The 20877-nt window shown below is 43.3% G+C and overlaps 1 protein-coding gene across 1 annotated transcript in view; it reads right to left on the bottom strand.

The window, feature by feature from the left end:
• Window positions 1-20877, bottom strand: part of PTPN13 (protein tyrosine phosphatase non-receptor type 13) — a 154618-nt gene that overhangs the window by 17302 nt on the left and 116439 nt on the right. The window contains exons 23-36 of the mRNA XM_065404715.1: window positions 20331-20791; window positions 19018-19161; window positions 15623-15716; window positions 14630-14715; window positions 13294-13456; window positions 11332-11546; window positions 11144-11242; window positions 9459-9823; window positions 8909-9095; window positions 6088-6246; window positions 4092-4263; window positions 3765-3975; window positions 2103-2173; window positions 220-281 (exon numbers count right to left, since the gene is read on the bottom strand). Coding sequence (XP_065260787.1) covers window positions 220-281; window positions 2103-2173; window positions 3765-3975; window positions 4092-4263; window positions 6088-6246; window positions 8909-9095; window positions 9459-9823; window positions 11144-11242; window positions 11332-11546; window positions 13294-13456; window positions 14630-14715; window positions 15623-15716; window positions 19018-19161; window positions 20331-20791 — 2489 coding nt within the window. The remainder of the gene's footprint in view (window positions 1-219; window positions 282-2102; window positions 2174-3764; window positions 3976-4091; window positions 4264-6087; window positions 6247-8908; window positions 9096-9458; window positions 9824-11143; window positions 11243-11331; window positions 11547-13293; window positions 13457-14629; window positions 14716-15622; window positions 15717-19017; window positions 19162-20330; window positions 20792-20877) is intronic.

Consider the following 20877-nt stretch of genomic DNA (forward strand, 5'->3'; position numbering starts at 1 on the left):
AAAACTTTTGCACTTATTGATTCAGATCAACGGACAGCGCTGTAACTGCACAGTTTAAGATACAGAAATTTTGCCCTAGCTGGGGTTGGGTATTGATTATATCTTTTTCTCTAGTTAATGAAAATTCCTACCAATAGGATTACACGCACCTATTTTATCAGAACTGAATAAAGGAAAATAAAGCAGCTGTGCTAAATATGGTTGCTTCATTTTATTTACCTTGGGGACATAAATATCAGGTGCTGTTTCTGTTTTGCCATAGTGTTCTCCATGGGGATGGCCTAAACAAAAAAAGAACAAATCGATAACCTTTTAAATAACAAAATGTTTGTAGTGATCACATGAAAAAAGTATCAAAGGGGTAGCCGTGTTAGTCTGTATCCACAAAAACAATGAGAAGTCTGGTGGCACCTTCAAGACTAACAGATTTATTTGAGCATAAGCTTTCATGGGTAAAAAACCCACCTCTTCAGATGAATGGAGACTCTATGCATCTGAAGAAGTGGGTTTTTACCCACAAAAGCTTATGCCCAAATAAAACTGTTAGTCTTGAAGGTGCCACCAGACTCCTCGTTGTTATTATGAAAAACAGTTGTTTGGCAGTAAAGAAAAATATTTATCATTTGTTATGAAATGTTATATACTTCCTTCTGCTGACAGTTATTAAAAAGAATAACTGAACCTAACTGAATGGTAGAATAGTGGGGTACTTAACCACACTCATATCTGAATGACAGTATTTTAAAATAACATTATGTTTGCAGAGTTAGGAGAAATAAGAGAAGATAATGGTATAATAAATAACCAAGTCTCCAAAACAACCATTGTTGATAAATAGTAATACCAATACAATATGAATGATATGGCACCAGATGCAAGCGTGTCACTTTAGAGAAATACTGTAAAAGCTCCCACCCCCAAAAGTTTAAAATCTAAGGGCACATCCCTGCAAACACATATCTCTGGACGTAGTGTACACCCAAGTCAATGAGACTGCTTGTAGTAGTGTTTTCAGGACCAACTTCTAAAGAGACAATGTCTAGACCAGAGATGGGGGATATGAAACAACAAAAATCTAGTGCAAGATATTAACTTCTCTTTTCTCTTTAAATGGGCATTCATTAACAGGAATGTAACCTCATGTTCAGGGCGACTCTAAACCTCTGACAGCCAGAAGCTAGGATCACTCCAACTGCCCTATTCTATAGATTCCCCCTGAAGCTCTGGTATGGGACAATGTTGGAGACTGGATAGAAGGCTCAATGGACCATTGGTCTGACCCAGTCTGACAATTCTTATGTCACACTAGAGTAACACTTTGCAGCTAGAACAGCTCCAAACACACTTTGGCAATTAACGAATAAATGATAATACCGTGGAAAGTGTTATTTGACCATTACAAAACTTAATATCACACTATACATTTTTCAGTGGGTAGAAGAGCTGTGTTCTTATTCACTGCCTGATTAGAAAGATCTGCATCCAATTGTGTGTGCATTCTGAGCTGATTTGTGAATAACAGAAATAGTTATCTTGTATTGTGTGAAACATAGTAAGAAGATTTTGAGTATAATTCTTTTAGTAAACAAAGTGTGTTCAGGTATTATTAAAATTTCCCCATCAATTAAATGGAGACCTTTGGTAGCCTAGAAGACTATAAAAACGTATCAAGGATATGAAATTAAAGACACAAGACTAACAAAGGAATAATGGAAAGCAGAAACTGATTCAAACTTTCCTCCTTAGGCAAAGTGATATGTAAACAATACCACAGGAAGCACCAAATTGTTTGTGTTGTATGTAACAATGCCAATATATCACAAAATCCAAGAATTTTCTAAAGCTGAGTACAGAACACTCCATAATATTTAAATGGTTTTATTCTATTTCTCAGAATCTGTGACATTCTGTACTGTCTCTTATCCATGTCCTTATGCAAAGTGGCTTCTTAAATTTGTTGCAGAAGTTTGGCAAATCTTATTTAAAAGAATATCATTTATCCTGTTTATGACAGGCTTTTGTAGGCAAAAGCAAGATATCACACTTTGGTTGTCATTGATAGAAAGAAACTCATTTGCAGTAGGTAACTAAGAGATCCTTACCATTAGCTTTCATTAACTTTGGACTTGAGCTAACAGAGCCCCTGGACTTTGGAATCAATGGGTGACCATCTCTGCGATAAGAAGAAACACACTATATTTTTGATTTGTGAAAAGGAACCATACATAAGTATCTATATGAGGGCAATCTCTTATTGACTATTAGGCCTTAACTATGTCAATCACATTTTCCTTGGAGAGACTTGGAATAAGGTACCAAGAATATTCAATATCCCAATAATAGAAAGGTATTCACCAGATAATATCCTGGTTCATATCTACTTTCAGAAGAGGTGCGATTTAGTGTAGACAGGTGCGATCTAGTGGCCTCAGCCTAGGGCTTAAACCTTAGAACTCCTCAGTTCCTGCAGCTCCTCAGCACTTCAGAAAATTAAGCTTTAGGTGCCTGAAAGTTAGGCACACAAAAGTAGTGGAAACTTGGTAATTTCTCTGCCTCAGTTGCCCCATCTATAAAATAGGGATAGCAATACCTATATAGCCACCTCTTTACAGGATTATTCCAAGGATTAAATTATTGCTAGTAAAGAGTTCTGAAATTAAAGGATCAAGGATGCAGCTGCTCTGTGCCACCCTGGTAGCATAATCTGAGCCTACAGCCAGGTTTGCTGTGCCAGGGAGGACTGCTCCAGCACACACATGAACCTAGGGAGACATAGAGCCAATGTGTGATCTCTTACACCACTCCCCCTCCCGGCTGCTGATGTAGTAGGGGAAAGGTGTAGCTGGAGCACCCCTGAACTAGGTCAATCTTCATCTGCAATTTCAGTACTCTGTGGGTAACTCTACACTGCAGCTGGGAGTGAGCCTAACCACCCAGGTACACCGACTTGTGCTAGCAGGGCTTGAATTAGTGCATTAAAAATAGCAGTGTGGATGTGGTGGCTCAGGGTTTCAAGCCCACCAGACCCCCTAGGCTTGAGAATCTGAGATCCAGCCCAAGATGCAGCTATTTATAGCACGCTAGCTTGAGCCGTGCTAGTGCAAGTCTCTCTATCTGGGCTGAGAGGCTCACTCCAGTTGGTACAACTTTTGGGAAAATGTTGACAAAGTTGACAACTTTTCCCAAAACAATTAGGTTTTTTTTTAAAGGGCACTTTGATCCATGTAACTTATTACTAAGGCTAAGATTTTGTCACGGTTATTTTTAGTAAGTCACGGACAGGTCACGGGCCATAAACAAAAATTCACGAAAGCCTGTGACCTGTCTGTGACTTTTGCTAAAAATAATTGTGACAAAATGGGGAGTGGGGGATCACAGTGGATTCCGTGACTTCCATGACCTCCGTGACATAATTGTAGCCTTACTTATTACATACATGTCCTACCCTGCTTATTACATAATGCCCACACACAAGCTGGGCATATATCAAATTTAGTCTGAGAATGCCTCTTACAGTGCAGTCTGCAGTTGGACAGTTTTATCCTCACTATGAGCCCAATCTGATCAGATACTGAGCATTCTCAACTCCATTAAGCCAACGGAATTGAGAGGACAGAGCACCCTGAAGGATCAGGTCTTTTAAAAATACCCGCCATTATCACTCCAATTGGTTAGCTATTGTGCCAGGAAAATGCATTTAAGTGGACACAGCTACAACTATGTCAGTTAAAAATCACATGCAGGAATTAGCTTCCAGAGGATACCTTGTAGCTTTCAGCACCACTTTAGGAAGTGACATTTCCAGGGCTCTTTTGGCTTCTTTCAGAGTCATTCCCTGTGTGCTGACTCCATTAATATAATGGATGATATCCAATGTACGGAGACTTTCCTCGCTGGCAGCAACTGACCTTGGCTTTATATCACTAATGTATACCGCCTGGTAAAGGCTGTCATGACCTCCTGATATAGACAGACCTGTGCAGAAGAAAAAAATCCTCAATTTTTTCTTTTAGTAGTTAAGTGTGATTTTTACAACGGGACCAAGAAAGGCATTTCACACAAGGGCAAACCGCCATACAATTTTATATTACCCAGCTCTTCTTTATGGCACGTTAATGTAATATCAGGCAGCAAATGGGGCAACACTGGAATCTTTGGTAACTCCAGAACCCGTCCAACCACTAATCTGACAGTCTTTGGTGCAGCTCGGAGAAAACTGACTGCATCTGTGTGACTCATGTTAGTGACATCCATGTCATTAACCTGTGAAGAGAACAGCAACAGAAAAATCCTCATTATGGTTGCAATTAAGACAGCCAATGATACCAAGAAAATGCAGCTGAAGTCCCTATTATTTGTATTTCATATTAAATGACAAAATATAAATGTTGTAAATGACAGCAACTGCAATCTATGAGGTTATCCATTTCCAGGAACAAACACATTTAATGGAAATGGTAGTAGTAAAGAAACAAATCCTGAACTACCAATATTAAAATAGTAAATATATTACAAAAAAGATTTAATATATACCAGTTTCCATAAAATGGAAGAATAAGCTTTTAGCAAGCCATGGCCTGAAAGCCAGACTCAGTCCCTAATCCACACTGGTTTATGATTTTATTCCTCACCTAAGGTTAAAGGTTATTCCACAGGATTTAATGCCCCAATCTAGCAACGACTGGCATGCATGCTAAACTCTATGTACTATGAGTGGTCCCATTGACTTCAGTGGAATTACTAAGTGCATGTGTAAATCTTTGCAGGATAAGAACATAAGAACATAAGAAAGGCCGTACTGGGTCAGACCAAAGGTCCATCTAGCCCAGTATCTGTCTACCGACAGTGGCCAATGCCAGGTGCCCCAGAGGGAGTGAACCTAACAGGCAATGATCAAGTGATCTCTCTCCTGCCATCCATCTCCATCCTCTGACGAACAGAGGCTAGGGACACCATTCTTACCCATCCTGGCTAATAGCCATTTATGGACTTAGCCACCATGAATTTATCCAGTCCCCTTTTAAACATTGTTATAGTCCTAGCCTTCACAACCTCCTCAGGTAAGGAGTTCCACAAGTTGACTGTGCGCTGCGTGAAGAAGAACTTCCTTTTATTTGTTTTAAACCTGCTGCCTATTAATTTCTTTTGGTGACCCCTAGTTCTTGTATTATGGGAATAAGTAAATAACTTTTCCTTATCCACTTTCTCAACATCACTCATGATTTTATATACCTCTATCATGTCCCCCCTTAGTCTTCTCTTTTCCAAACTGAAGAGTCCTAGCCTCTTTAATCTTTCCTCATATGGGACCCTCTCTAAACCCTTAATCATTTTAGTTGCTCTTTTCTGAACCTTTTCTAGTGCTAGAATATCTTTTTTGAGGTGAGGAGACCACATCTGTACACAGTATTCGAGATGTGGGCGAACCATGGATTTATATAAGGGCAATAATATATTCTCAGTCTTATTCTCTATCCCCTTTTTAATGATTCCTAACATCCTGTTTGCTTTTTTGACCGCCTAAGAACGTAATTAAGCACATTCTTGTTCCACAACACTTTACAATGTTAGCTTTTGCTTCAATGTAGCTGTATGAATAGACTTTTTTATGGTCTATTTACTGGAAGGAGTGTGACAAGAAAATTTATCCAAGCTTACCTGAACAGTTCCTCTCTGACACTAGATGATCATGATGATCCCTTCTGACCTTAAAGTCTATGAGTATTTTGAAAGGAACCCCTAACTGTAACCTAAAAGATCATATATACTGAGCCCAACCCTATATACTATTTTGCTGTCTGGAAGGATTACACAGATGTTAACAGCAAAAGGTTTAGCGATCATGCGTCAGTCATCTTCCATGTGTTTTATGTTAAACTAATATTTAAGTTGGTTCAACAACTGTCATATTACGAATTCCAATACACGCCTTTAGTTGTCTGCTTCTCATCTACACATTTGACTCAGCACACCACAGGATCCAGAATTCCTATTTTTCTGGTCCAAGATTAGTTTGTTTCCTCTCAATTATCACACAAATCCCTTAATCTTGAGCTGGGTTTCACTATGAAATTTTACTCATCTCACCTTGATAAGCCGGTCTCCTGGTCGTAGCCTCCCATCACTTTTGGCAGGATCCTGAATAACGTCATGAACGTAACAACCAATGTTATCATTGCCTTTGGTTACTGTAAAGCCCAGGCTACCCTTTTCTGATTTAGTCATGGTAACATGGAGTTCCACCTCCTACGGGAAAAACAGCGTTTTAAATAAACAATGGTCTGGAATGTTGATAAATAGCGTATACTGTATGAAACGTATGGTCATCCGAATGAGCTGCTTCGATTAAGATTGTTTAAGAAAACACACTTTATTAACCAATTTACTTCAATCGAGTATAGGTTCTAATTCTGCAATTCTCATCTGTAATGAGGTTTATGTATTGAAATCCATGAGACTACTCATGCGCATAAAGTTAAGCAGGGGCATAACATCCTTGCAGGATCAGGGCCATACTGAGTACATTAGGGGTGGGCAATAATTTTTGCATGGGGGCCACTCCACAAATTTTGGTAAGTTGTCATGGGCCGCACATTTCTACTATATTAATGGGGGCGGGCGGGATGTAGGGTCTGGGAGGGAGTTTGGTGCAGGAGGGGATTCTGACCTGGGGCAGGGGATTGGGGTGCAGGAGGAGGTGCGGGAGCTGGGAGGGAGTTTGGGTGCAGGAGGGGGCTCCGGGCTGGGGCAGGGGTTTGGGGTGTAGAAGAGGGTGCAGGGTCTGGGAGGGAATTTGGGTGCAGGAGGAGATTCTGACCTGGGGCAGGGGATTGGTGTGCTGGAGGAGGTGCGGGAGCTGGGAAGGAGTTTGGTACAGGAGGAGATTCTGACCTGGGGCAGGGGATTGGGGTGCAGGAGGAGGTGCGGGAGCTGGGAGGGAGTTTGGGAGCAGGAGGGGGTTCTGACCTGGGGCAGGGGATTGGGGTGCAGGAGGAGGTGTGGGAGTTGGGAAGGAGTTTGGGTGCAGGAGGGGATTCTGACCTGGGGCAGGGTATTGGGGTGTGAGGTGCAGGCTCTGGCGGGGAGGTGCTTACCACAGGTGACTCCTGGCTGACAGCGCAGCAGGGCTCAGGCAGGCTGCCTGCATGCTGTGGCCCCACGCCACTCCCAGAAGCGGCTGCGGTTGGCACATCTCTGTGAGCCCCTTGGGGGGAGGGGGCAGCGGGTCTCCATGCGCTGCCCACACCCGCAACCAATGCCCCCGACGCTCCCATTGGCTGGTTTCTGGGAGTGCGCAGAGACATGCCAGCAGCAGCCGGCCACTTCCGGGAGCGGCGTGGGACCATGGCAGGCAGGCAGCTGCCTGAGCGCCCCACTGCGCCCTGGGACTTTTAGCAGCCCGGAGATCGCGAGGGGGCAGCCAAAGAGCCCGGCGGGCCAGACAAAAATGTTAGATGGGCCGGATCCGGCCCGTGGGCTGTATTTTGCCCACCCCTGGAGTATAGCAACTAGAATAAAACTGGGCACGAGAGGTGAAGGTGCTCTCCTACAAAAGGATAAAACTTCAGGTTTCCGTTACTAAGCTGGAGTACTGTATTGTATATCTTGGTATTACACACATGCATGCCTTTTATATTATACATTTGTAATTTACATGCATTTTATGTTCTATGTTTATGACTGTGCTTTACTTGCACAGAAATTAACAGAACAAGAGGAAGAAAAGATCAAAAGAAGAGATTAATAGTGTGATGATGCATTTGTGAATGGTGAATTTAGCGTTGACTTTTAAACTCTAGAGAATTGCACTGATAGGCTTGTCTAAATGGTGCAGCAATGCGCGCGAGAGGAGTGTGATTTCTAAGGTGCACCAATGTTTTGTGCACCAACTGGCCCACGTAGACCCTGCTAGCACACAGTAAAAGTTCCCTACTGTGCTTTAACATAGTACTGTTTATGTGAATATGCATTAGGGAACTTCTGATGTGTGCTAGCGGGGTCCCAGTACGCTTTAGAAATCACCCCCCCTTCCATCCCCTGTAACATGCTTGTGTAGGCTAGCCCTTTGTAATATACAGTGCTCTGGGTTGCAGAGAGAAAGGCCTGGTCTCTATTTTCAGCACTGTTTTTTACTCTGTGAATTGACAGGGAGCGAGAGAGACGGAGGTGCTTTGTGCTGCACAACATCGTCCTCTGGGATATGAAGCAGCAATGTCAGAAGGTTCTCAGGAGGGTTTGATGCATTGCTTCTGAGGCCGAAAGAAGAGTATCTGGGGGATGGACAGATGTAAAACAGAGGAAATGGATGGGATTACAAGGGCCCCAACCAGTCCGAGGGTAACAATGGGGAAAAATATATTGACAGGTAAGAAGCTTAGCCTCCAAACATTGTCCCTACATAGTTACACACTGCCAAATCTTCAAAATATGGATTCAGAGTGTACCTAAGAAATATGTGTGCACCTGTGTGTCCATTCATAATATGCACAGGGCAATGGAGCATTTAACTACCCAAATTGTATGTATGCACAGGCAGTTATGCAGTCTGCACAGCTTTAGAGTCTGATTTGAAAAAAAAAACCCATGTTTTTTATTTCAAAGAGTAAGTCAGACATTTGAATCTCTCAAGTGCCTCATTTATAACACATCTGGGGACACTGTCGTAACAATCTGCTAGTCCTATTGTCACAAATGTCCAGGCCACCTTCTATAAGTAGATTGTATGAGAGCCTTTTGCAAAATACATCCTTAGCTAACTATAAATTTAAATTTGAAGATAGAACAATTACCCTAATTTTAAGTAAATATAAATAGGATGCATTTTGTTACGGCCAAACCCATGGCTAAATAAAATCCCAAGAGACACAATCTTTAACACATTTATGGCGCAGAGAGAGAAAGTAATTACTGGTTCATATTCATCAGCATGTTTCTCAAATTGGTTGAGCAGTGATGTTATCTTCTCTCTTTGTGGAACTAGCTCTGAGGTGGTACTGATGTAGGCATCATCCATTAAACCAGGGGTAGCAATCTCAGTAACAGTTCTACAGCTTGGTATTGGTGGCAAGTCCAGTGGTAGAGGAGATGGAGGATTACTATGAGAAGACAGGGAAACAAGAATTTGAATGGTTTGTAATATTTGAGCCAGACTTTGTTGCTTACATGGTTAGAGCTCTGCAAAGATACGTTTCACTTCACAGGTATTCATGTGTGAACTCTGATATTTGTGCAAATATTTACAAACTTGATACAGGGGTTAAATTGTACCATCCCTCACTCCCAAATCAACACAAGTCTTTGGTGTGAAAATGACTAGATTTTATCTGGACAAAGTCTTGAATTTTTATTAGTAGGCCTTATCATCCATCTTTGCAGAGAAATTCCACCTTTTTGATTGTTCTAGGCTTGCAAAACCTGAGTATTTATTTTTGCAAAATAAGTAATATTTACAATCATACCTGTCCTCAAACTCTGGCTTGCTGGGAGTCTCATGAGCAGAGTAGTAGATGGTACGAATTGCTTCTTCCTGGCTACAAGGAGTTTCATACTGAGTGTGTGCTGGAGTCATCATTTTGTCTAGAGTTTGGTACAGGGCAGAATTCCAGCCAGGGCTTGCTATCTGTGTTGGGGTCACCACTACCTCTTCTTCACCACTCCCACTGCTGTCACTGTAGCTGTCTCTCCTAGACGGGGATTTTAGTCGCTTCTTGCTCTTATTAGTCACTTCATTTTCATCTGAGCTGTCACCTTGATCTCCATTTGACGCCCCAGAAGTTTCTGTGCTGATGTCTGGAAATATTTGTTGTGGGGAATGTATGGGAGTCTGCAACAAATGTGATGTTTAAGAAATCAGACTCTGGCTATAATGGTCATTTATTCATTTTAGGTTTGGCAGAAAATGTGGAAAGAATGCAGAAATAATCAAACATGTTTAATCAAAGGTTCATTCTATTTACTTCAGAAGTCAGCACAGTGGACGAAACTCAGCCCTGGTATAACGCCATAGAGTTCAGGGTGAATTTAACTTATTTTCTGTAACATAACACATGTGTAATTTTTTCAAAAGTGCTAAAAATGGGAGTTGTGGGTGCTCAGCTCTCTAAGAAACTGAAACTGCCGGTAGGCACTGAGAGGCAGATCCTCACCTAGTATAAATGGTCAATGGGCCTATGACAAGTTACACCAGCTGAGGATCTGTCCCCAAAAGTTTAAACATTTGGCTCCAGTACCATTTCCCAAAGAACTGTGTAATCACACTCCCATAAACATGCTGTACCAATCAATGATGAGTATGGAAGCTTTGACAGTTCCATTTATTCATCCTCTGTGTTCAGGTACTCACCCACCCCGAACACCATCAACCGCTTTTCGTTACTTTAATTTTCTCCTTTGTTCCTCTTGCCCTTTGTTTAAATTTGTGTTTAGATGTCCACACACAGGATACAAATCTGTTTCTGTCATGTAAGAACAGTTTTTATCTGGTAAACAACAATAAAGTGACTTGATTTGAAGACTCCTTTTAATTGTTCTTTATTATTGAAAGCTACTCTACTAATGTGGACTTCTCCATCATGGAGTTCCAATTTTTTTCTGCTGCAGAATATATAGTCTAGTTTCCATCAACACTAAAATATTCTGAAATGGCATTGTGCTCTTTGGACTGATTTGATGGAGCACTTTTACAAATCCTTTTTGGGATCATGTATTTTAGCTCAGAAAACAGGGCTGAGTTTTTTCCAGCTTGATGTACAGAACTAAACTATAAATAATTGTTGTTATTAAATGGCAGTTTCATGACTAATTCACCACACATCTCACTGAAAATGTAACCCTGGGTGAAGTCAACTTCAAACTAACCATCAACATTACCAAGGAAAGTGTAGTTATAGTATTTTAAGCCATTTAGGAGTCTTTTTTTTTTAAATTGTACTATTGTAAATATACAAGAGCCTTGTATTTTTTCTTATTTCTATGAAATAGGCTGTGTTTCTATCTTGTGACTTAACACAGCAAACACATTTGTATGATTCTCTATTCCCCTGCCACCTCTCTTTATTTTTCATTTACATGTGCAACCAATGTATTCTGAATAAGCAAAACTTAATGAAGACAAAACTAAAACATCATATGCCATAGGTCTTACCAACAGAGAAGGATCAATTTCTGGTAGTATACCAGGTGGTGGCCTGCAAAGGAGGAGAGAGACTTCTGGGGATGTTCCTCTGAGTGCTGAGATGACCTCCTACAGGTACAGTTAATTTTGTATTAGACACAGGTCCCACTTGCAAGATAGCTACTACTGACAAGTAAGACAATAGAGAGAGCTCTAACCTGCTGGGATAGTCCTTTTAACGAAGCTCCGTTCACTTTCAGGATGACATCCCCAACTTCAATCTGCCCACTTTCAGCTGCAGGCTGCCCTGGGAAGAGCTTTTTAACCCTCACTATGCTTGAGCCCAATTGCTCCGGAGTAAGGTTGTCTTCACGACAAAAACTGAACCCCAGGCCTGAGCTGTTCTTCAGCAACTTTACCTCAAATGTGTTGTCTGGAAAATAAATAGAAATAATAGACTACTTCTCTCCTTTCCTACAGTACCCTCTCCATGAAGGCTGCTTATTCAGCAATAACAATCAGACTGCATCCCAATAGTTTGGGGTAAGGGGTTACCATGTGTAAAAGTTTTGTAAGGCGTCCCTGTGTATGATCGGTTTAGACCAGGGGTCCCCAATGCAGTGCCCGCGGGCGCCATGGCGCCCGCCGAGGCGTCTATGTGCGCCCGCATACTGGCCGGCGGACGAGCATCCACCGAAATGCCGCCGAGAAGCAGTGTCATCCAGAGGCGTCACCGCTGAAATGCCACCGATTTTCAGCGGCATTTCGGCGGCGACACCTCTGGATGACACTGCTTCTCGGCAGCATTTCGGCAACAACGCCTATTGATGTTGCCGCTTGTCGGCGGCATTTCGGCGAATGCTCATCCGCTGCCATGGTCCTCCGTGGCTCATCGTCTGGCGCCTGCCAGACAAAAAAGGTTGGGGACCACTGGTTTAGACAAAACATGTCAAAATGATTCATGGTTTCTTTCCCTACTGTTCTTCTCTTGGAAATGTCCACACTGCTGTATGTTATCCCCAAAAGAGCAGTACCTGGGAGAGGCTCAGAGGACATGCAGGAAGGCTGTAAGGGCATTATGCTGTAGAAATAATTGAGAAGTATAGAGGAGGAGGAACATTCTGGAGTTGGCCATGATTAAGGCTATGATTTAATGACCGATATTTTTAGTAAAAGTCATGGACAAGTCACAGGCAAGAAACAAAAAATCATGGCCCCATGACCTCTCCATGACTTATACCATAAATACCCCTGATTGAATCTTGGGGTGGGGGCACATTATCAGCGGCGGGGGAGGGGGGGGCGGAGTCCCGGAGGGCCCACGGCACCAGCTGCCAGGGGAAAGGGGGGAAGCTCTGGGGGGCCCGCGGCACAAGTTGCTGTGGGGGAAGCCCTAGGGGGCCCGCTGCCGGGGGGGAGCCCTGGGGGACCAGCAGGTGCTCCGGCTGCTGCTGCAGGAGGAACCCTGGGGGCCAGTGGCTGCTCGGGCAGCCGCAGGGAGGGAACCCCGGGTCCAGTCGCTGCTCCGGCTGCCCCGGGACCGCTGCTGGGAGCCGCCAAGCTATGGTTGCTCCCGCCGCCCCCGGGACCGCTGCTCAGGCAGTCCCTGGGGACAGCTGCATCAACCGTTGCTTGGGCGGTCCCCGGGGCCAGCTCCCGGGGACCGCCAGAGCAGCGGCTGGTGCAGCTGGACCCGGGGCTGGGGCCGCTCCTGCAGCGCTGGTGTGGCTGGCTGTGGAACCGCTCCAGCAGTGGCCAGTGTGGCTGTCCCCAGAGCCACCTGTGCAAGATTCAGTCAGGGCCCACTGGCTGCTGCATATGTCGTGGAGGTCGCTGGAAGTCACGGAATCTGTGATAAACATGGAGCCCTAGCCATGATCTATTACAGGAAGTAATGCCCTTCGTTTCAAAGGTGACACAATATAAATAAGTTAAGGAATGGTAAGGGAAGAAACTATTTAAAAAGCTGCTAAAATAAATGACTGAGACACCATTAAAGGAAATATTCAAAAAGCGTTTAACAACATGAAAGAGAATCTGTGTTGTACACAAGGCTTGGAAGTGTTCACTGCCGGCCCTAACTTTCCTGATTCTTTTCACTGGAGGATCATCTGGCTGCGAGAAAATGAAAAGTTTTGGGGATGCTCTAAAGCTCAGATAGTTTTTCTCTATGACCTGACCTTCAGTGGCAAAGTTGTAGTCTTTGGTATTTGTCATTTTTTTCTCTGGTTTGTTCTGGGGCTCACTTTGTCCTGCCTGATTTGGAGGAGTGCACTGCGGTGTAATGGGAGCATGAACTTTGGCCACTGGAAGCTGCCCCTTCTCCAGCAACAGATGAACTACCTACACAAATACAACATATTCAAGTTAGTTAGCACACAAAAATACCACATTTTGCCATATAGGGTCTAGTCTAATCTGTTTTGGGTAACTAAATTTCACAGCCATAAATCATACGGATTTATAAAAAATCCCCCATAACAAACTAATCACCTTACAGTGATTTAAGAACTGCAAATGGCAACAACATCAACAATAATAGAGTAACAGAGCCACAAGATTTCAACCAGACAGCATCTAAAGTAAATGAAGATTTCCCCCCAATATTATGAGGCATGAGGGATAATTAAAAAATGCCACTGACAACATTCTTCATACACGGGTCCTTCATACAAGGGAATCTGGAGGAATAAACAGTTTACAGTATGTACTGGTGGTATTTTACTATTCCAGAGATCTAATATTTGTACATGCACCATGCATTTCCATGCATGATTAGCTAAGGGCCAAATTCTGATATCGGAAGCAGCAGCCTTATGCCATGAATAGTGACATTAACTGAAATGGCAATACTTTTGGAGTGAGGTGCTACTCAACATGATTAAGTGTATCAGAAAGTGGTCCTAAGCAAGGAAGTGCACAGTGGAGAGCTCCTGTTGTCAGTTTTGTCTACTGTACTTTTACTCATGATAAGTTTATTTACCTAAGATAGGAGAAGAATATTATCCAGGGGTGAAAGTAAAATTGAAAACTTACCGGTACGGGGGCTGGCTCCGCACCCCCCCCCAGAAGGGGCAGGGCGTAGGGTGGAAGGGGCAGGGCCTGGGGGTCAGCATCCCCCAGCCAGCCCTTTCAGGCTGCCTGGCCCATGCCGCCCAGGGCTCCAGTGCAGCAGTGGCCGGAGCCCCGGGCCCTTTTAAATCGCCGGCCCCAGGGCAGCTGCTCCTTTTGCCCCCACCCATTGGCAGCCTGGGGGGGCAAAAGGGGCAGGGAGGATAAAGCGCTGCCGCAGCAGCGCTTTAAGCAGGGTCTTTGCCGTGGCAGCGCTTTAATGTGGCTGCCCCTTTTGGCTCCTCCGTCAGCGGCCCTGCCACTAGGGACCCGGCAGGGCTGCTGACAGGGGGCACAAAAGCGGCAGCGACGTTAAAGCGGCAGGGGCTGGTACCGGCGGCCACTTTTTCCCGGTACGCCGTACCGGCCCGTACCGCCTTACTTTCACCCCTGATATTATCTTACCTGGCCAGTGTTCCTCAGGGTTTCCACAGCTTGTTTATGGGTAGCACCCTCCAAACTAATCCCATTGACAGAGAGCACACGGTCACCTAGAAGCAAACAATGCATGATTTAGAAGAAGGAAGAATGTAATAAAAAAATAATTCATATAGAACATGCTTATAATAATGTAAGACTGATCTGTTCGTTTCTCAATGAACAAGGGCAGTGACTCGGGCAATCACCCATGCACCGAGAGGAGAATAGGGCTTTTTGTATCAGAAGCGTTTTGTAACTGAATTCCAACCCCAAAATCTAGGACCATTTTAATGCTCGAAGCAATGCTTCACTGGGAAATCTGGGGAGAAATATAATAACCCCTCGTCTAACTGTGGGACTCCACTTCACTAAGAGGACTGATTTAAAAACAAAGACTGTCAGAGCTATTACAAGGATTTTCTGTACTGAGATACTTAGCATGTCAAGCAAGGAGGTCACTAATTACACAAAGCCTCTTTCTCCTCTCTCTGGGCGTAATCAGAGCAATTTGCTCCATTAAAGCGGAATGCATTAGAAGGAAACAGTGACTAAAAAATATTTTGTCATTTTTTTTTTGTCCAGTACAGCTTCAGCAGTTTCTGCAGATACTGCAATAGTCCCACACTTTGTCTTCCTTTCTTATCTCCTCATTGCATAACACTGTCAAATTTATAAACTTAGCACTTATTAACCATTTAAATGGTCAGAGTGCTTTACAAATTAACCCTTACACCACTCATATGAGGTAGAGACTAAGGTGACGCAGTGCTACAGAAAAACCTCAGAGAGGTAGGTAGTTTCCCATCGACAATATAGACCCATAGAGAGATTACAAGTAACCAAGGCCGGGCAGTCAGTAGACCTCTGGAGTTCTTAGCTCCAAGACCATGATGATGCCTCTCCAAAGCCTACATAAAGTCATCTGGATTTCATTCTACCACTATTTAAGAAAACTTGTGGAAAGAGCAAAGTATGTACCTTTCTGAATTTTACCATCAGCCTCAGCTGCTCCCTTAGGAATAATGGCCTTCACATAAATGCCACCATGTCTTACACTGGTGTTTATGCCACCCTAAATGGAAAATAAATAGGTAAAATGCAAACTTTTAAAAACTTAAACGGAAGATCTTAGATCAAGAAAGCTAAACAACCCTTAAGAAACTCAGGAAGCACTCAAGCCATCAGCATGTAAAAGCAACAGCCAACTTATTGTAAATAAAATATTTTGAGATCCATGCAAATCATAACCAATTGGAGTGGATGTGTGTGGGGGGTGGGGGTTAAAACTATTAGGCTCAAATGCAAACCTTTCTAGTAAAACAAGTGTCCTTCAAGCAGAATTACGAAAGCACTAGAATCTGCATATATGAGTGTGGAAAAGCTAAGTGTTGTTTGTGCACAACATGCATCAGCAGTCAAAATAAAAGATGCATACATGCAATATCCTAGGTTTGTTCACCGTCATTAAAGTAATGTGAAACTAAAAGGTATTCTCTCTCTCAGGTTACAGAAAGCTGTCTTGAAAGCAAAATATATTGAGCTAGGAGGTGCCATGAAGATTTGGGTTGATGGTCTGCTTAGGTTTCAAGTGAAGTTACTTTGGAGCACTCAACCTACTTGCTTAATGCATATAGCCATCACCACACAGTTCTATGTTATTTCAGGGATTCCCCCAAACTTTTAAAGGAGGAGGAGGAGCTAGCCCACAAATGATCTCAGTGTGTGCCCCAAAGATCCAATTGTTTTAATATTACTTCCGAGTAAGCTAAAGGTTGACAGTAGATTTTAGAACAGTGGAGGCAGAACATGATAAAGTGAGATATGGAGACCACTTGTTAGGCCTCCGAGGAAAGTCCTTGCACTGGTGACCATTGGCAGCATCGACAGAGTCACTGGAATAGCAGGGTTGCTGCATGTCAATGGCTACATCATCATTATACTACTGCATAATTTATACCTTCATTCATCTGTCATAGTGAATCTGGCTCCTAATCGATTAGTGATAATTACTAAAATTTCTTTAGATTTAGAGCATGTTTTCATTTACAATTCATAGGCAAAGTTTACAATATGTAACTGAGCCATAATCCAGACTATGGACCAAAGAATCTGTAGTAAAGATTCCCCCCAACCCTCAACTCAACCTTACAGTCCTTTATCTAATCCTCCTGCCAGTTAGAAACCACTTGTATCTGCCTTCAGCTGTTTAAGACATTTAAGAAGAGTGCATTACCTATAGCTAAGGCTACATTTTAGTCACAGATATTTTTAGTAAAAGTCATGGGCAGGTCACGGGCAGTAAACAAAAATTCACGTCCGTGACCTGTCCATGACTTGTACTGTATACCCCTGACTAAAACTTGGGTGCTGGGGGGGGAGGGGAGGAGCGGCCCTGGGACCTCCACTGGTGCTGTGGGGGGACAAAGGGGACTGGGGGGGCTGGCAGGCTCCCTACCCGGCTCCCAGAAGCAGCCGGCATGTCCCTGCAGCCCCTACGTGGAGGTGCAGCCAGGGGGGCTCCGCACGCTGCCCCATGCCCCGAGCGCCTGCTCTGCAGCTCCCATTGGCCAGGAACCACGGCCAATGGGAGCTGTGGGGGAGGCCCCTGTGGGCAGAGGCAGCACGCGGAGCCACCTGGCTGCGCCTCCGCCTAGGAGCTGGACATGCCGGCCGCTTCCGGGGACCCCCCCCCCAAGGTAAGTGCCACCCAAAGCCCTCACCCCCTCCCGCACCCTAACCCCCTGCCTCAGCCCCGAGAGCCCTCCCACACCCAAATTCCTGCTGCTGATGGGAGGGAGGGGCGCAGTGGCCCGAGACTGCCCCAGCAGCGGCCGGTGTGGCTGGCCCAGGGGCCGCTCGAGCTGCTCAGGCACCGGCCATGACTTCCATGACCTCGGTGACAGATTCCTAGCCTTACATATAGCTACTGTTTGTGGGTATAGAACATCCACTATCACAATTTCTGATCTGAAAACATTAGAAATTGTTCCAGTGATGGCTAAAAAGTGCATGAAAGATTGAATTAGGGATGTAAAAAGGAAACAGCTTTATTCTGCTGTCCTCATCTTCAAAGTAACATGCATTAAAATCTGCTACACTTGAAAGAAGGTGTCCGGATACACAATCTATTTAGAAAATGCATATATCTGTAATACAGTAAATAGCCACTGAAATTGCCTCTCTTTTGAACTCTGTTTAATATATGCTCACTATTACCAGCATGCTACCGTTGACATTCAAATTGTTTGCAGAATTGGGAGGTGAATCAGTTAGACTAATTCTTGAAAGTTAACTTGTCTAAGAACCAAAGGTTGTTTTGACACCTACAGAAACACAAATGGAGTGTTGGTGATATAATGATATATTATTCACTTTGTCTTTAAAGGGACATTGTCAAATAGGTTAGGCCTAAACTTTGAGCCAGTTTACAAACATAATCTGGTGTGAAGTTTTTAAATTAAAAATAGATATCTATCTCCTTATCTCCTTACCGACTTGCTAGAAGGATGACAAAAAATAATAACCAGTCCCTCCTTACCTAGACAAAAATGTTTTGTGCTCTTCTGCTTCTCAGCCAGCAGAGGGAGAGCACAGAACAAGTGACAAAGCCTCTTTAGAGAGGCTGATGCTGCTGGTGAACAAGTCAGTAAAACAAAAATAATGCTGGACCAAATCTGGCCCAACTTAACTCCATTAACTTCAATGGTGTTATGCTAGGGATGAATTTGACCCTTTAATGTCAACCTCCTAACAAAAGCTACTTGACTTCACCTTCAAGGCCCTTCACTGTCCATCATCTCTCATTCAGTATTGGAGGTTGACTCCCGACTCCGATCAACCCATTATGCTAGTCTCCACCGCCCACTCGTTAAATTCTCAAACGAGCACTTTTGTGCCTCCTTACAATTCTCCTTTACCGTGATGCCTACCTGACAACAGCTTGGCTGCTGGTGCGCTAAGACCACTGTCTATCATACAGATCAATACTGTCTCGTTTTTTCCTCACTGTACTCCCCCATCTGTCAGTATACGTCTGTTGTCTTGCGTCTTACACTTGGATTGTAAACTTTTTGGAGTCTTTTGATTCTGTGTTTGTATAGCACATAGCATAATGAGGTCCTGGTCCAGGACTAGGGCTGCTAGGCAGTATGGTAGTGCAAGTAATTAAAAATAATAAATAATAATAAATAATAATTAATAGGGAGATGACAAGAAAAGAGAGATGGAAATAATTAATATTTTCCATCTTCAGGGAGATGGAAGTATCTGTGAGCAGGTACTGGACAGTGTCCTTTTAAAACACCTTGCTTCCCTGTAAATTAGCAATTGAACAGGTTGCTGGGAGTAGAGAAGAAGAGAAAACATCTAAAAACCTTGTCAAACAGTACCGTGACACTTATTCCCAAGCCGCTATCTTTTTTGGCTAGTTCGACCTCAAAGATATCTCCAGGTTTAAGAGGTGCTGCAGAAAGCTTTTTAGAATTCATTTTGTTTGTTGTATTCACTGAGGAAGACTCCTTTACAAAAAAAACAAAAAACAAAAACAGAAAAAAAAAGACAAAAAGAAATAATGATTCCCTATTAGAGCAAAAGTTAATTATTAGTTCCCACTGTGCGTTTATGGGTGAGACAGAGCAGAAAGGGATTAATTGAGAGCACTGGTTAATAAAATAGGGTTCAGATTCTTTCCTACTGTAAATGCATTTATTGTACTTGAATGTTCTTAATCTCGGGATAAACTTGGTCCATAGTGGCTAAATGTTTTTATAGACCTGTACACTTGTATGTGCTGGTCTTTAAAATGAAGGAATCATTGTACCAAGAACTCAGTTATGGCAGATCCTCTGATGGGGTAAACTGGGGTAGCTCCACTTCAAAGGACATTTCCATCAACTGAGATCAGGGCCATTACCTTTAGGAATGAATGTACAATGTCCCCAGTCAGTTTACTTTTAGACAGGCAGAGCATCAGGTCTCATCTGCTCACTGGTTGAATGTAGAACCTACACATACATTTTCCTTTTCCCCCCTCTCTCAAACCCTACCCAGAACTCCTGTTCTGCTACGAGCCTACCCATTCATCCCAGATAGTATCACTGCTTTTCCCTAATGCAGGTAAAACTCAATTTACCTGGTCTGTAAAGAAACTGATACCTGTGAATATGGTCATTTGCTACAATCACCTTGGCCAAATGATGCCTTTGTATGAGCATGCAGATTTTCTATTGAATCAATGAGAATCCTGCATACACATCCAAGGGCAGAATTTGGCCCCTTTAAGGCTCAAAAAAGAGTCATGCTGGGGTTGAGCAAGAAGGTTCCCACTCGAGTAAATTGTATTCACGCAGCTAAAGCCCTACTAAGCTCTTTGAAATTTTGGGAGTAATTTTTTTCCAAGTAATTTGAAAAAAACCTCTAATGGGTTAGAAAGATACATTTTAAATAGTGGCCTGTTTATTCAGTTCCCTTATCAGTCATACATTTGAAGCACTAAAGGGAGTTAGCATTAGAAAATCTGTACTTCAACATTAGTACCAAATGCGTTAGTAGTTAGCAGTGGAAGCTGCAGATTGTCCCTCCCTCCATCTGCTCCCTCCCCCTCAAGCACTGCATTAACAATCTACAGCAGACTAGTCAGCCACGTATATGAAATTGTTTGAAAGTGTTCAACAGAAGTGGACTGTGCCTTTTTAGCTGCCTGTTGCTCCTGACTGCTGGAGTAAGTTGCTTCATCCATGTCAGAATCCCCTCGGTCAGAATAATCCACGGTTTCCACTACCCCAGGCCTTTTCGCTTTCGCCTGGATATCATCTGCAGAGTTCCTTTTTTTCTCATTAGTTTTGGAAAGGGCAGACTGAGAATCACTGCAGTGCTGCAAACCCTGTTGGACTCTGTCACCGATGTGGTTGCCAAATAAGCCATTTGTTTGGCTCTGAGACAGGCTGGCACTTTCAGTCCTGGAATCTTGAGAGCTCAGGCTTCTGTCCCGTTTGCCCACAGACAATCCAGATGAACTCCCCGAGATGGGCCTCTGGTGACCTCGTGACCTGTTGCGTTCCTCTGAAGATGATTCTGCCTCATTGTCCTGCATTGATGAAGGCCTCCTTAAATAACCCTTTGTTCCATTGGCAAGATTTATAGATGACACTGAAAAATCAAAATCCAACAATTAACAAGTAACATTTAGTCTGAAATCATGATTACTCAGGTTAACAAAAATGACAATCTTCAAT

This window comes from Emys orbicularis, chromosome 5 (assembly GCF_028017835.1).
Source record: "Emys orbicularis isolate rEmyOrb1 chromosome 5, rEmyOrb1.hap1, whole genome shotgun sequence".
Classification (NCBI taxonomy): Eukaryota; Metazoa; Chordata; order Testudines; family Emydidae; genus Emys; species Emys orbicularis.